This window comes from Molossus molossus, unplaced genomic scaffold (assembly GCF_014108415.1).
Source record: "Molossus molossus isolate mMolMol1 unplaced genomic scaffold, mMolMol1.p scaffold_m16_p_1, whole genome shotgun sequence".
NCBI classification, from domain to species: Eukaryota; Metazoa; Chordata; class Mammalia; order Chiroptera; family Molossidae; genus Molossus; species Molossus molossus.
This window is the reverse complement of record NW_023425344.1, coordinates 250470441-250487611: the sequence shown is the minus strand read 5'-3', so window position 1 is coordinate 250487611 and position 17171 is coordinate 250470441. Positions and strand designations below refer to the sequence as shown.

General features: G+C 48.3%; 1 protein-coding gene across 1 annotated transcript in view; it reads left to right on the top strand.

The window, feature by feature from the left end:
• CDC42BPB (CDC42 binding protein kinase beta) overlaps nt 1–17171 on the top strand; it is a 101738-nt gene that overhangs the window by 42463 nt on the left and 42104 nt on the right. Inside the window, exons 2-6 of the mRNA XM_036265010.1 lie at nt 1923–2014; nt 5994–6077; nt 10956–11051; nt 14802–14950; nt 16921–17014. Of these exons, the coding sequence (XP_036120903.1) occupies nt 1923–2014; nt 5994–6077; nt 10956–11051; nt 14802–14950; nt 16921–17014 (515 nt within the window). The remainder of the gene's footprint in view (nt 1–1922; nt 2015–5993; nt 6078–10955; nt 11052–14801; nt 14951–16920; nt 17015–17171) is intronic.

The following is a 17171-nucleotide window of genomic DNA, read 5'->3' as shown; positions in this document are numbered from 1 at the left end:
ATGTGGGAACTAGTGCAAGCTAGATGAGGGTGGGTGGGTGTACCGGCAGGGCCAGTGCGCAGCCTCTGGTTCTGGCTCTGCCACTCGCTCTGTGTCCCTGTGAAGAAATGACACAAACTCTCTGGAGTAGTTTCCTGGGGCCACTGTAACAAATTAGCACAAACTGGGGCTTACCAGGACAGACATTTTCTTCTCACAGTTCTAGAGGCCAGAATTCTGAAGTCAAGGTGTGAGCAGGGCTGAGCTCCCTTTGGAAGCTTAGGGAAGTCTTTCTGGTCTCTTCCAGCTTCTGGGGGTAGTAGCAGTGAGGGGCACAAAAATAATTTTCCTCCCACATTCTAAGTTAGTGTAGCTGGGCTAATAATCAAATTCACATGAAATGGATTAACCAGAGAAAATGTCCAGAATTTATTATGGCATGTGGGTGTCAGAAGCCCCTGAGACCTGAAGTTGCATTGGGCAGTTGAGGTATTTTTCTTTCTTTCTTTCTTTTTTTTTTTTTTAAAGAATGTTTTTATTTTTTAGAGAGAGAGGAAGGGAGAGAGAGAAACATTGATCAGCTGCCTTCTGCACACCCCCTGCGGGGGATTGAGCCTGCAACCCGGGCATGTGCCTTGACCAGCAATCAAACCAGGACCTCTCAGTCCTTGGGACGACACTCAGTCCACTGAGCCACACCGCCGGGCAGGCAGTTGAGGTTTCTGTGCCGTTCTGGACTACGGAGCGGGAGCAGGGCTTTGGGATTTCAGAGGGAAATCAGGGCATTCACAGGGAGAGGAGAAAGAGCAAACTGGTAACCCAGTTCTGGCTGGGCTGTAGGGAAGTTCAACAGACAAGCTTGGCCAGATTTCTCCCTGTCCGCCACACTTGGTTCATGTCATAATACTCAGGTGACGTAAGCAGGTTTTTCTTTTTTTTTTTAATCCTCACCCGAGGACATTTTTCCATTTTTTGCACAGATAGAGTGGGAGGGGGAGAGAGGAAGAGAGAGAGAGAGAGAAACATCGACGTGAAAGAGACACATCCAGTGGCTGCCACCCGCACGACCAACCAGGGCCGGGGACAAACTGCAACCGAAGTACGTGCCCTTAGCGGGAACCGAACCCGGGTCTCTCCGGACCGCAGGCCGATGCTCTAACTGCTGAGCCAAACTGGCCAGGGCAAGCAGGTTTTTCTACTGAATTCCTCTAGGCAGGTAAGGGGGGAGGGCCAAGGGATCTCTCTGGGTCTTTTGTTTCCTAATAACCAAACTTAAAATCAATATCCCAAAAGGCAGCTTCAGGGTGGACATGATTGCGGGGGTGGGGTGGGGAGGGGTAGGGTGGCTGTTCAGCCTAGTATACTCTCCAAGGAACCTGGCTCCATTTTTCTACTCCCTGAAACGAGGGTAATAGTGGAATTAATCACAGAAAGCGGCGGTGCGGAGTGCACGAGTGCAGCGTGAAATGGGGTTGCCATGAGAGGCATCACGTGATTATCAAGCACGGCCCCTTACGTTTTCCAGGGGCACCTCCTGTGCTTTCCTTGAGACCATCTTGTGCTCCTCCAGCTGCCCTGGGGCCAACAAGGGAGCTCAGAGCTCACTTCCCTGGTGAGCACGGGCCATAGCTGCTACAGAATAGACAGGAATGTGCTGTCAGCTGCTTAGGTAGCAGTTGATAGGTGGGTCTTACCTTTCATGATTTTACTGGCGGGCCCTGTTGTAACATTATTTGTTATAACAGGTATTGACATGTAGGTGCTAATGACAAACATCCACATTAATTTAGCATAAATGCTCACTTTCCAGATGTTAAATATTTTTAAAGTATTTGTTTAAAAAGTAAAACGTATAACTTGCTGGAATACCCCAATCAATTAAATTTTTATGTAGTATCAGTTTATTAGAGTAAATTGTTCATTTTGCCTTTTTGAATTTATAGCTAAACCGTTCACACAGCTGGTGAAGGACATGCAGCTGCATCGAGACGACTTCGAGATAATTAAAGTGATTGGAAGGGGAGCGTTTGGTGAGGTAAGTGAGCTTTGTTTTGTTAGCTCTGCATAGATGGCCAAAAAGCGCATCTGCATTCCTGTGACCCGCAGGTTGAATTGGGATGACATAATTCTCAGTAGCATTTGGAGAGTGCTTGGACAAAATATGAAAGGTAGAACTGAGAAGAGAAAAGTAAAAACGAAAGCTTGTGACTCGTGAATTACTCTGAATATCGTTCTGGCCAAAATAGTTTCTTACAGACTAATAAGTTTGTTTTTTTTGTTTTTTTTTTAATCCTCACCCGAGGACATTTTTCCATTTTTTGCACAGACAGAGTGGGAGGGAGAGAGAGGAAGAGAGAGAGAGGGAAACATCGATGTGAAAGGGACACATCGAGTGGCTGCCACCCGCATGACCAACCAGGGCCGGGGACAAACTGCAACCAAGGTACGTGCCCTTAGCGGGAACCGAACCCGGGTCTCTCCGGACCACAGGCGGACGCTCTAACCGCTGAGCCAAACCGGCCAGGGCGACTAATAAGTTTTTTAAAAATCCATTTGTTAATTGAAAAATTTTTTTAAGATGTACAGAGGGTAAAACATGGTTATTCTCATTATTTGTGGCTGCTGCCGTCAGTCCGTGTGGGCCATGAGTCCCACTGCCTGGCCCCAGGGAAGAAGGCAGCTTGTCCAGCACCACTCAGTGTGGGTGCTTGTCCTTCCCCCCTGGTGGATGGCTGCGATGGCGCTGTGACCTCTGCAGGTGGCGCTCTCCTCCCAGGCCCTGTCCACTGGCAGAGGCATAGTTGCCCTTGGCAGACGAGAACAGGTGGTTTTACAGTTAGTCACCTTCAGAGCTTCTCCTCTCACACTTTGAACATATTCACAACTCGGGTTTCAGCTTCAGCTCTCCAAGGCTGGAGAACTGAGGCGCTGTGTAACTAGCACCCTGGTTGATACAGAGCATTTCTGTCCCCTAGGCAGTTCCCTCCTGTAAGCCCCTCTAGTCCCCGGCAGCAGCTCTCCTGATTGTCACCAACACGGAACTTAGTTTAAAGGAACCACAAGAAAAAAATTGAGTTTGGCATAAAAATAACAAATCTCTATTTGTTGTATAAGGTGTGGTGGTGACGGTGTTAATCCTGGGCCACAGGGAAGTTCAGCTGATAGTTTGGCCACACTTCTTGTCAGCAACACTTAGTCCACGTCATGATGCTCTGTGATGCCCCTTCCTTTTAGCAGGTTTTTCTACTGAATTCCTCTAGGCAGGTAAAGGGGAGAGGGCCAAGGGATCTTTCTGGGTCTTTTGTTTCTTGATAACCAGCTTAAAAATCAGTATTGCAGCCCTGGCCGGTTTGGCTCAGCGGTTAGAGCGTCGGCCTGCGGTCCTAAGAGACCTGGGTTCGGTTCCCGCTAAGGGCGCGTACCTCGGTTGCAGTTTGTCCCCAGCCCTGGTCGATTGTGCGGGTGGCGGCCACTCGATGTGTCCCTTCACATCGATGTTTCTCTCTCTCTCTCTGTTCCTCTCTCTCCCTCCCACTCTACCTGAACAAAAATGGAAAAATGTCCTCGAGTGAGGATAAAAAAAAAAAAAAATCAGTATTGCAAAAGGCATATTTTGGGAATGGCAAAACTTGGGTCCCCTTCAGCAGCCGTCCTTGGTGTTCCTTGGCTTATGCCAGAGCCACTCTGATCTATGCCTCCAGATTTTCTCTTTTTTTTTTGTTAGTCCTCACTTGATATTTTCCATCAATTTTTAGATAGAATGGGAGACAGAGAGAGAGAGAGACAGAGAGAGAGACACATCTATGTGTGAGAGAGAGCCATCGATTGGTTGCCTCCAACAGGAATCCAACCGGGGCCAGGGATCAAGCCTGCGGACCCTGTGGTCGTTGGGCTGATGCTCTAACTGCTGAGCCATGGCTGTGAGGTATGGTTTTTGTTGTTGTTTAGTGAGAAGGAAGAGAAAGCCTGTTGAAATTAAACCTGACTCAGCTCTGTGTGTACTTACACTCTCGTCCTTGTCCCAAGAGCCATGCCAGTTCCGGGCTGAGCAGTGAGCAAGGCCTGGGCCCCTGCAGAGCTCTGCAGCCATGGAATCCACTCGAGGGTCCAGGAGGGGCAGGGAGAGATGCTGGCGCCAGAGAGCAGCCCCCTTTGGGAGGGAACAGGAAAGAAGGAGAGAATGTCATTGTGCCCAGATTGTTTATAGTTATTTTTAATGCTCTTGTTTGCCAAAGAACGTGATGCAAAACTCAGTTTTCTGTTGTTCAAAGAAGGTAATAGTGATCACCTTCCACATTCCTCCAAATGAAGAGAAACGTCCTTGCTCGGGCCTGTGCGGAAGTCCTCAGATTCTCTCCTTTTCCTTTGCTCCCTAGCAGGGTTTACCACCTTCTCTGCACACCCCTCCCCCACTTCAGCAACCCCAGTCAACCCTCCCTGGGCCTGTCTTGTGCTCCGCACACCAATACTCCTCACCTGCTCCTTCGCGCCCCCCCCACCCCCCCCAGCATTCTGTGTTCAGTCTGGGGACCCTGAATGTGCTCATCAGTCCTCCCTGCCATAGCTAGAATCTTGGATTCTGTAGAGCAGTGGTTCTCAACCTGTGGGTCACGACCTCTTTGGGGGTCGAATGACCCTTTCACAGGGGTTGCCTAAGACATAACAGCAGCAAAATTACAGTTATGAAGTAGCAACGAAAATAATTTTGTGGTTGGGGGTCCCCACAACAGGAGGAAGTGTATCAAAGGGTCGCGGCATTGGGACGGTGGAGAACCACTGCTGTAGAGGCTGTTACTAGTTCACCGTTGCCTTCCTGGGATGTTCTCGTCATCACGCCTCTGAAATGGGCTCAGATTCCGCTTCCCTGTCTCTGGTGGTTCCAAGGGGGTCACAGAAAGGGGACACTCTATCACTCTTGGGACCAGAAGTACTCCTCACATATGGTTCTAATTGGGTTATTCTTTCCTGATGAGAAGCCAAGGGTCACATCAGGGCATGGTCATTGTGGACTCCCATCATCAGCCCCAGGGAAGCTTGTATTTGATTATGACCGTCATGTTAATAGTCTTTAAAAGCATGCCCTGAGGGTGAGACTGCACTTTTTAGGCATGTTATTGAACCATTCCAAACCTCACATTCCACATGTGTAAACTGTGGATGCTAAAAGTAACCACTATCAAGAATCGTAGTGAGGGTTAACTGAGAGCATGCGGATGAACTGCTTAGCGCAGCTCCTGGCACGGGGAGGTGCTCAGTGCTCTTGGCAATGGTACTATGTGGTGCAAGTTGTTTAGAAAGCAAGGAAGTAGGTAATTGAGGAACTCTGTTTTATACCTGCTGTGTGGCTACCTGCTGTTAGCAGCAAAAAGGTCTTACTCTCACAGAAGTTCTTGTCACTGTCAATACACAGCTTAGGGTTTTGTGATAGAGACTTAGGCCAATGAACAATCGATTTATGTGAGGTAGAAAGTGCCATAGGATGGTACAAACATCACATCTGGTGTTGGTGGCGATGGAAGAGCTCATTCGAGATTGGGCAGGGCCAGGAAGTCCAAGAGGAGTACGACTGACAGCCAACATGCTGAGTGCTCATCATGTGTCTAACACCATTCTGAGCATACTCAATGAGAGGTAAGTGAGAGGAGATGCCTGAGCATCAGGGACTGTGTGAGCATGGCTGTGGGGACAGCACCTGTGAATGCAGGGAGCACAGCTTGGGAGCCACTGATGAACCTTTAAAGTTTTATGATGAAACTCTCCAGACATCCCACAGTAGAGGACGGTGAACAGCTTCCTACAGCACCCAGTGTGCTCAGCGCTGAAGGTTTTTTTGTTTTTTTTTTTACCTGAGCAGGTGTGAGCGATCATTTAGTTGCTATGTGGCTAAAGTAAGTTTTGGTGCTCAAAAGGGCAAATCCTCATTTACATAATTTTTACTTCAGCCCGCAACAGCTCATTTCTCAGGCAATTAAGATTTCACTGTAGTTTTATGAAAATGCACATTTGTATTCCAGGTTGCTGTTGTCAAAATGAAGAACACTGAACGAATTTATGCCATGAAAATCCTCAACAAGTGGGAAATGCTTAAAAGAGCAGAGGTAAGTGTGGAATATATAAAGTTGAGTGTGAGTAAGAACGCCAGTCCTCACAAGCTCCGGCCTTCCCTCCTTGACAGGAGTGTGCTGTTTTTTGTCACCAGGTGTCAGCCTCCTCCTGGCGACTGCTCCTTTGCGTCCATGCTCTTGCAGGTCCCCCACGTCCCGCTTGAGAGTCCCCTCCAGTCTGTGGGCCAGAGTGTTGTTTCCTGTAAGGGAAAAGCAAAGCTTCATGGACATTTTAGGCATTTATCTCAGTTCTGCTCCATATGCAAAAGGAATGACAGAATTTGGAGCCTACTTAAATAGAGGGGATACGATTATAAATAAAGGTAGATGGCTTTCCCAGGCTGGTTTGGCTCAGCATTTAGAGCGCCGGCCTGAGGACTGAAGGCTCTTGGATTCGATTCCGGTCAAGGGCACGTACCTAGGTTGCAGGTTCCATCCCCAGCCCTGGTTGGGGTTGTGCAGGAGGCAACCAATCAATGTGTCTCTCTCACATCGATGTTTTCTCTCTCTCTCTCTCTCTCTCTCTCTCTCTCTCTCTCTCTCAAAATCACTGATAAAATATCCTCGGGTAAGGATTAACAAAACAAAGCAGACGACTACTGCTTTACAGTCTGAGCTTCTTTTCTTACCTCTGTGTGCAACCCTGTGGCTGCTACTCATGTCTGGTGCCCTCTCCCCAGCCCCTCACTCAGTTCCTGTTGAGACAGGTGAGGCCACCCAGAGCCAAGGCTTTTTCTCCAGCATCTCCAGCACCTCCACTCTGTCTCCATTCAATACCCCCATTCCTTCACCGCCTCCGAGCCAAAAGGCCTTCCTTTCCAAGGGCCATTACCAGATAACCACTGGTCTTTGACCTTTCTGACCCGCCCAGCACCTACCCTAGTCTTCTCATGTGACTCCTCCCGCCAGTGTGCCCTTAGCGTCTGGGCCCGCCAGGTCCTCTGTGTGGCTCGCACACGCTGCCCTTCACAGCACAGCTGCTAGGCAAGCCCTTTGTGGGCAGGCCCTCCGCTCTGGAGCCGGCCGCCCTGCTTATGGAATTGACTCCTCTCACCCGCTCACTCTAACTCTCCTGCAATTTTAGGTGGCCCTTCCCTCTTCTGTTCTAGAGTTCTCAAATGCCCACGGTAGCTGCCACCTTGGGCAGATACCAGTACAAGCCACTTACTTCAGTGGGATTGCCCTCCTGTGCTTCAGGTTGTCACAGCAGAAGTGATGGGTGGGCATTCTCACCTCAGCATCTACCAGGGTCTCACGTCCGTCCATCTGTCCGTATGTAAACCACTATGGCTGTTCTCCCTCCACACTACTCCCTTCCCTGCTGTGGCACCCTGCCTCAGGTCTCACACCCACTTGTCATTTGATAAGGGCATGTTGGTTGACTGGTAGTGACTGGTTCTGCAGTCACCTGGCTCAAGGGGTTGATGACCCATGACTCTGCCTCAGCCCCTCTCATTCCGCAGCCTCAGCTGCACCACAGCCCCCCTTGGTTCTTGCTCCACTGGTCTCTGAACCTCACCACCCCCTCCTACCACAGCGCAGCAGCCCTTCCTCGTGGCTCCACCGGCACTTGGGTGAGCGCAGGCACACCTGCGGGGATGCAGTTCTTCCATGCGAGAAGGTGTAGTTGCTGTTATGTGAACGTTTGGGGGGAGGGATAAGGTATTTGGGGGAAAGAAAGAGTAAGAGCACATTCTATTCAAGTTTATATTTTTACGGGAGTAATTGATTTATGAAAGAAGACATTTGAGCCTATTTAATAGGACTTGTATTAACCTCCAGAGTGTGTGTGTGTTTACATTTTGAAAGTTATAAAAGTCCCAAGGTTAGGGAAAGTGATTCTCTCTCTCGTGCTAGTTAGTATGTAAGAGGATGTGAGTATGGGAGAATCAGTATCACTTGTTTAAGTTAAACCTGGTGACACAAGGCAGGAAATCAGCGAGAGGTGCAGTGTGAGATCGTAACTTGTAGGCCAGGCTGGGTGCTAGTCCGGCTTTCTTGGTCATAAAAAAATCGTAAAAGCTGTTAAAACAAAACAGAACTACTAAAGAGTACATATATTTCTGGTGTGGGCTGCCATGCTGACAACCAGTTTAAGAATGGGCTTCACCATGAGTGTGGTAGGTAGATGCTGGGGAACCTGGAAACAGCATTCTGGGCCGAGCTGGCCCTTCTCCAGGCCCTGGGTCTGGGTGGCCACTGGCTAAGGGCAGGATGGTTCCAGAACACTGCACATGGGAGCTGACTATGGGCCATGTGCGTCCCCTTGTCTGCTTCTCATTCGTGGAATCAGGACCAGCTACCTCTGGCATTTCTTTTTGAAAGAAAAACTTTTTAAAGAAGTTCAGAATAGAAAAACTTATAGAAAAAGCAAGTTCTAAAAGTCCTGGTGAGACTCAAATAAAAACAGGTAACATGCTCTGTGCCCTGTCACCAGGCCTTCCTCAGGGCATTAGTATTTTTGTAAGTTTCAAATATAAAGAGTGAAAATCTAATGTTAAATACTCAATAAAAGAGGAAGTATTATTATTATTATGCCAAAGACCTGGTTACTTTTTTTTAAGCCCCCCTTTGCTCCCCTTCAGTTACTCCTGCTTCCTACAGTGACCACTCCTGACTTCTTTCTTTCTCCCCTGGTATCCTTTTCCCACCTCCCTCTGGCAACTGTCAGCTTGTTCTTTATGTCTGTGAGTGTGTTTGTTTTGTTTATTTATTCACTTACAAGTGAAATTATATAGTATTTACCCTTCTCTGTCTGACCTGTTTCATTGAGCATAACACTCTCTAGACCCATTAGGCTATTGCAGATGGCAAGATTTCATTCTTGTTCATGGCTGAGTAACAGTCCATTGTGCACCTCTACCACATCATTTTTTTAAAAACTTTTCCCTCCCTTTATTACTTTTTAGGGAGAGAGGAAGGGAGAAGGAGACAGGGATAGAAACATCGATGAGAGAACATAGACTGGCCGCCTCCTGCATGCCCCCCAATGGGGATCAGACCCACAGCCTGGGCATGTGTCCTGACTGGGAATCAAACCGGCAACCTCTTGGTGCCTTCCTGGGTTGATAGCCACTGAGCCACACCAGCTGGCCAGGCTACCACATCTTCATTATCTGCTTCTCTGTTAATGGGCACTTGGGCTGCTTCCGTATCTTCACTACTGTGAACAATGTTGCGGTGATTATATCTTCACTACTGTGAACAATGTTGCGGTGATTATATCTTCACTACTGTGAACAATGTTGCGGTGAATATAGGGGTACATACATTGTTCCAAATTAATGTTTTTGATTCTTTTTGGATAAATACTGAGAAGTGTAATTGCTGAGTCCTATGGCAGCTCTAGTTTTAATTTTTTGAGGAATCTCTATACTCTTTTTCCACAGTGGCTGCACCAATTTACAATCCCAACAATGGTATATGAGGGTTCTCTTTTCTCCACATTCTTTCCCGTGGTTACTTTTTTTTTTTTTTAATCCTCACCCCAGGATATTTTTTTGTTCATCTTCAGATAGAGTTGGAATGAGAGAAAGGGAGAGAGAGAGAAACATCGAGGAAAGAGGGACACATCAACTGGTTGCCTCCTGCACAACCCCGACCAGGGCCAGGGACAAACTGCAACCAAGGTACATGCCCTTGGCCAAAATCGAACCCACGACTCATCGGTCCACAGGCTGACACTCTACTGCTGAGCCAAACTGGCCAGGACCCCCCTGGTTACTTTTATTATTTATTTTATTTTTTTAATTCTCATCCAAGGACATTTTTACACTTTTGTTCAGATGGAGTGGGAGAGACAGAGAGAGAGAGAGAGAGAGAGAGAGAGAGAGAGAAGCATTGACGTGAAAGGGACACATCGAGTGGCTGCCTCCCACATGACCCCAACCAAGGCCGGGGATGAATCGCAACCGAGGTACGTGCCCTTGACCAGAATCGAACCTGTGACTCATTGGTTGGTGGGCTGATGCTCTAACCACTGAGCCCAACTGATCAGGGCTCCCATGGTTACTTTTAAATACACATACCACCCATGTATTAAAGATCTTTAAAGAAAAAACTGTAGCCCTGGCCAGTTTGGCTCAGCGATTAGAGCATCGGCCCATGGACCAGAGTCCTGGGTTCAGTTCCTGCTAAGGGCACGTACCTCAGTTGCAGTTTGTCCTCCACCCCAGTTGGGGTCGTGTGGGTGGCAACCACTCAATATGTTTCTCTCTCTTCCTCCCTCTTTCCCTCCTGCTCTATCTGAAGGTAAATGCAAAAAAAAGAAAGAAAGAAAAGCCTGTAGAGTCTAAAAAATAGTTTCCTACCCATTGCTCTAGGTCATCTGTCTTCATAGTAGATTCTGTTAGGATGTGTGCATCAATACTCTGCAAATAAACTATGTTCCTTAAAAGTGACCCACTCAGATCAGTTAGCAGGTATATGCCCATCCTGCCAGTCATGTGACTGCTGACCTGTGGGTCTATGACAAAGAGGCAGACACGTGGGGCAGTTGTGCCCCCAGTTACCCCAGGAGGCTGACCTGGTAAAGAAGAGTCAGGCGATGCTGGGTGTGAGGGCCCAGCCGGGAAGCTGTTGCTGACACCACCCCCATGAGCCGGTTGAATCTCTGGTGTGGGCCATAGAGATAGCAGGTGTGGAAGGGTGGGTGCAGATGCAAAAGCAGGAGGGAACAGGTGCACCTTTCAGCTGGTGCAGGTGTGACAGGTCTGGTTCTAGGTGAAGGCGAGAGGGAGGCCAGGCTGCCTGCAGCCTGGAGGGACAGTTGACGCTGTCTCCAGAGCTGGTAGTAGTAGGACCCCTCTGTTCAGGACTGTGCTCTGCAGGGTAGTTTTCAGGTGGACACATGACTCCCCTCATGCCTTGCAGACCGCTTGTTTCCGGGAAGAACGCGACGTGCTGGTGAATGGGGACTGCCAGTGGATCACCACCTTGCACTACGCCTTCCAAGATGAGAATTACCTGGTACGTGGTCATTTCATGTCTGCTTTGATTCTGTTGTGCTGACACTAAAAAGCAAGGAGACAGTGGGAACTGACATGGTTTAAATATATGTATCTGATCATATAAAACTAGTTTTTGTTTTATGTCATAATCATCAGGTGGGTTTTTTAAATACATTTGTGACATTCTATACTTGTTTTTCTCTAATCACTAGATAACCTGATTATTTTGTTCTCTGGATTTATTGCATTTAAATAAACGGGGTTTTAAACATTTTCTGTTTTGAAGAAGAATGAGAAACTGGCCCGGCTGGTGTGGCTTGTGGTTGAGCGTCGACCCATGCACCAAGAGGTCGCCGGTTCGATTCCTGGTCAGGGCACATGCCCAGTTTGTGGGCCTGATGCTCAGTGAGGGGTATGCAGGAGGCGGCCAGTTGATGTTCTCTCTCATTGATGTCTATATCTCTCTCCTTTCTTCTCTCAAATCAATAAAAAATTATTTAAAAAAAAAAAGAAAGAGAAATTGCTGCGGGATTCATTTTTGCAGCTCTGTCCGAGGAGTGGATGAGTCCATCTCCAAAATGGGTGTGGTCCTCCCCAGTATGATGCACTGGCCTCCTGACACAGATTTTTGGGTGACTCTTGGTTTCTGTGTTCTTGTCATCTATTTATTCTTCTGACTTGAGCTGGAGTTCACTTTCATTGTTGACTAATCAGCTTTGACACACAAGTGTGCAGAGTAGAGTGTGGATTTTAGTAAAATAGCACAAAGGAAACCAGGCCTTTGGCTCAGGCACTGAGTGAGTCACGAATGCTTTTTCACTCTTTAATTCTGGAGCTGACTTTCCAGGTTTGCCTCAACCTAAAAAAGTCCACATCAGGGAGCTCTGTGTAGACAGTGGTCTCAGCCTTGTTCCTCTGGCCAGTGGTGGCCACACGGGGTTTCAAGGGTCCCCACAGCCTCAGGGCAGGGACCTACACTGTGTTCTCTCCACAGCAGCTGATTGTGAGTGTGTTTTTGGTGGCATGTTTCTTTGCTCACAACACACAGTATAATGTAGGCTCTCTTCTATTCATTTTCAAATAATCATTCAAACATCCAAGAAATGCTTTTCTTTATTTTTAAGTTTGAGAAGGATAGGTAGCAAATCTTTAAAAAAAAAAAAAGTTTTTATTGGTTTTAGAGAGGGGAAGGGAGGGAGAGGGAGAGATGGAAACATCTATTGGCTGCCTCCCACACACCCCCTGCTGGGGATCGAGCCCACAACCCAGGCATGTGCCCTGATTGGGGATTGAACCACTGACCTTTTGGTGCACAGCTTGATGTTCAACCACTGAGCCATACCAGCCAGGCCCAAGAAGTGCATTAGATTCAAACATCTACAAATAGATAAAACTGTTTGTTTTACTTTTTATTTAAAATGGAAAACACTCATATTTGTTTTGACGGAGGGGCAGCTTGTGTTTATTGGGCACAGTCCTGTCCCAGTGAACAAGTGAGCTAGGCATTCACAATTTTCACCATTTTTTTAAGTGGGGTGTCTGGGGCAAGGAGAGAGAACATCAGCTGCCCAGGGTTATTGCAAGAGGCAGGGACTGTGCCAGGACCTGGCCCCGGCAGTCGGGCAGGCGGTGGTGCCCAGTGCCCTGGCTGTGCAGACAGCATGGTCCTGAACTGGGGCCATCTGCATGTGAACCTCACTTCCTCGAGCGGTGTTGCTTCTCTGAACTGGACTGTCTCCAGTTCATTTCCTGTTTTGATAGGAACTGAATGAGGTTTCTAAGGCGTACTAGGCAACATGGATCTTACAGAAGGAAAAAAAACATTTTTTGTCTATGATAGTTTTCCTGAAATCGGCATAGCATGTAGGTCTCTGAAACGTTAGGCACGACACACTCTACGTTGGGCCAGTCAGGAATTCCAGCCGAGAAGCCATCTTGCTGAGTTTTGGAGTGGCCCAAGTAGAAGTACAGTGAAGATTGTGGAGAGAAGGAAGGCAAAGATTCTGGCGCTGTCTAGTACGTGAACACGGACCTGCTAGTGCGGGTGGCAGGCGGGGCTAGACTGCTCTCCCTGCCGCCCACCAGCGGTGTATTTAGGCAAGTTCCTGCCCCTCTGGCCAGCGGCATGCGCTGTCCTGCAGGTTAATTAAGGGGAATGGGCAGACCTGGAAAGCTCATAGCCCGTTGCATAGCACATGGGCCGCTGTTAGGCTCCCTCAGGCCACCCTGCACAGCTGGTTCATGTCATGTCCAATGTGAATTTCTAATCTCAGTGTTTCATTAAAATTAAACCTGCTCTACCAGTGACTGAAAGGGTGTTGCCATATTGGCTTCCCTCAGAACCCTGTGTTATGTGACAGAGGAGATAACTGGTCTGGTTCTTAGAAAATGAGTGTACACTTGTCTGCCTTCTGTGTCCTTATAGTTAGTTCACTTTTCTTATACACTGTGCTCCAGGCACCCATTAGCCACATTGAGCACGGCTATAATATGTTTGTTGGTTTTCTTTTTAGATTTCTGGGTAGACATGGAAACTGTGAGGCTTGGTTGGACATGCTGCCTGGCCCCTTCCTGCTGCTATTTTTTTTTTTTTTTAATCCTTACCCAGTGATATTTTTTCCATTGATTTTTAGAGAGAGTAGAAGGGAGGGAGGGAGTGAGGAGAGAGAAACATCAATGTGAGAGAGAGAGAGAGACATTGATTGGTTGCCTCCCACATGCGCCCCTGCTGGGGCCGAGGATTGAGTCTGCAACCCAGGTATGTGCCCTTGACCAGGAAGCGAACCTGAGACCCTTCAGGTTAGAAATGGCTGGCACTCCAACCTCTTAACCACACTGGCCAGAGCCTGCTGCTTTCTTTAGGGGCCAGAACCCAGGCTGATCATTCACTTGCTCTCCCTGCATCCTGTCAGCAGGTGCTGTGATTGATCTCTTCCTTTGGGTGTTTGCAGTATCTGTCCACCCCCGCCCAGGGCCCATCACCCTCACCTCCTGCCTGGACCACATCATGGCTTCCCATCCCCTCTCCAGTTTGCTGTTGTCCCCCCTCCTCTGGTTGATTCTTCACAGGCCGTTGGAGGAAGCTTGCAGTGTGAATCATACTGTAGCTCCTCGCTCTGGCCTGCGGGGTCTGGCCTCATCCTCTCCGTGCATCCTGCTCCAGCCATCGGCACCATTTCCCATTTCTGCAACGCTTCATTCATTCTCTTCTTAGCCCCTTTGCACATGTCCTGGGGCACCTCTCCTCTCAGTCCCTCTGATTTCTACCCAAGCAGTAGATTTTCTGGTTCTTCCATAGGGGTGAACCCCGAAGTTCTTTTTAGTTTGTTCATGGCACTGTTTTTTCTAGTAAGAGCTGCTAATTTTGTGTGATATTAGCTGGGTTCCTTTTTTCTCTGGTCCAAGTTTCCTCTTTCTGTGACATGAGGGCCTGGGGAGTTATCTCAAGCCCGTAGAACTTGATGGACCAGTCATCGTGCTTCTACTTTTGGTCATTAGCTTTTAGAGTGCCACCTCCTCATCGAAGCCTTCGGTCACTTTCCATTGATTATATGTATTATTTATGGAAGCAGCTTCTCTGCCAGAGGCTTGACTTGAGGTTATAGCAGTTTTGTGATACACCGGGGTTTGTATTCTGAGGGTGGATCCTGGATGTCATCCATCCAGACTCGAGGGTCATGGCGCTTCTGTTGTGGAAGTTTAGCCTTTGGTTGTCAGGTACAGTGGTGACTAAATACTGTATTCTGTACTCTCTCTTCCCAATTTAAAGTACCTAGTCATGGATTACTATGTGGGTGGTGATTTACTGACCCTGCTCAGTAAATTTGAAGACAAGCTTCCAGAAGACATGGCAAGATTCTACATCGGTGAGATGGTGTTGGCCATCGATTCTATCCATCAGCTTCATTATGTGCACAGGTAACCACTTTATCTCATTTATGGAAACCACATTCAGTGACTTAAAATACCCCTTTCAGAGTCCCTGAGGCCTAGACCCCAGGCTCCACGCCGTTCAGACACGGAGCTCACTTTGTGCTGCCACCATGCAGAGCCACTCACCCAGGGGCTGCCTCTGGACCAGCGCTGGTGCCACGCACCTGGGGGATCCCAGCCTCATTGTGCCTGCTGTGAGATCTAATTGTCAGGAAGCCACCTTGTCTTGACACTTAGCTGACATTAGCTGACTCTCTTCCTGCACACCCCCCAGAGCTTGTGTGGGGTCCCCACCCCACTGTGTCTCCTCTTTCTCAGCTCTACTTCGTTGTTTCACGCCGACCCCACAGGGTTCATGGCCTTGAGCACCCCACAAAATAATTGCAAAAGATCACGGGGGGTTAAGGAGAGGTTTGGAGTACTGTGCTAGAGGTGTTTTTGCTTTGTGGATTTTTTTTTTTTGGAGTAGAGTCTTGTCTTTTGCTGCCATTTGTTTGTGATGGAGTTGTTGGTGCTATTTGTTCCCGTGATGTGAGAATAGCCCAGCTCGTTGTCCATTCTCCTGCAGTGGATGGCACATGGAATCCACTCTGGCTCTGAAGAGGTGTGCTACTGGGAACATCCCTGTGCTCCTTGTGGTGAACACTCTCCTTTGCTATTTTTTTTAATCCTCACCCGAGGATATTTTTCTATTTATTATTAGATAGAATGGGAGGGAGAGAGAGAAACATCCATGTGAGAGGGACACATCGACTGGTTACCTCCTGCACAACCTGACCAGGGCCGGGCATAAACCGCAACCAAGGTATGTGCCTTTGACCGGAATTGAACCCGTGACTCATTGGTCCACGGGCTAATGTTCTAACTGCTAGCCAAACCGGCCGGGGCTAAATATGTTTTTTTTCTCTTTTTTTATTCCTCACCCGAGGATACTTTTCTACTTATTATCAGATAGAGTGGGAGGGAGAGAGTGAGACAGAGAGAAACATTGATGTCATAGAGCCACACTGACTGGTTGCCTCCCGCACGACCCAACCACGGCCAGGGACAAACTGCAACTGAGGTATGTGCCCTTGACCAGAATCGAACCCACGACTCATTAGTCTGCGGGCCAGTGCTCTAACCGCTGAGCCAAACCAGCCAGGGCCTAAATATGTTTTTATTGATTTTCTTTTAGAGAGGAAGGGAGAAAGAGAAACATTGATGAGAGAGGAAAACATTGATCAGCTGCCTCCTGCATGCCCCCCACTGGGATTGAGCTGACAACCGGGCGTGTGCCCTGAGAATCTGACCGGGACTCTCAGTCTACTGAGCCACGCTGGCCGGGTCACTCCTTTGCTTTTAATACGTTCCCTTTTCTACTGTCCAGTCATAGAAGCTCATTTCAGAAAGGAGGGCAGTTGCTCTAAGTCCAGCCTGCCACCCTCTCCCCACCCAGTGTTTGCAAGCAAAGAACAGCAGGTGATGCATAACCAAGGGACATGGACAACAAAGCCGGGGACGGGGTGGGGCAGATGGGGGGGGGGTGCCAATGGGGTAAAAAAAGAGAAACATCTGTAACAACAACAACAAAAAGAACAGCAGGTGAGTCCCTGGCTAGGGAGGCACACTGGCTGCTCTGTACCTGGGCAGATCGCTCAGTTCTCGCTGGCTTTCTAAGTACAGTTTGGGTTCCTGGTGGTTGGTTAGCCTGCAGTGGCATTGCCCACACCTCCACCTAACTCCTCCACGTGCCACACACTGTCCCTTTACCTCGTTTGTTCTTCTTGGTGCTCACCTATGGGCTGTGCCCTGTGACATAAGCACAGGGTGAGTGGTGGTGGTGGCTTTGGTGCCCACCTGAGTTCAGGGAGAGGCTTGCTGAGGTGGTTCCAGCTCACCCACTGCTAGTGTGGCTTTGACCTGCCGAATGTGCTGCATGGGAATGCTTAATTATGTACTTATTTTACTAACAGAGACATTAAACCTGACAATGTCCTTTTGGATGTGAATGGTCACATTCGCCTGGCTGACTTTGGATCATGTTTGAAGATGAACGATGATGGAACTGTAGGTATTTTTTTTTTTATCCTCACCCGAAGATATGTTCACTGATTTTCTTTTCTTCAGAGAAAGAGGAAGGGAGAGAGAGAGAGAAACGGTGTGAGAGAGAAACATTGATCGATTTCCTTCTGAACATGTCCCAACTGAGAATCGAACCTGCAAC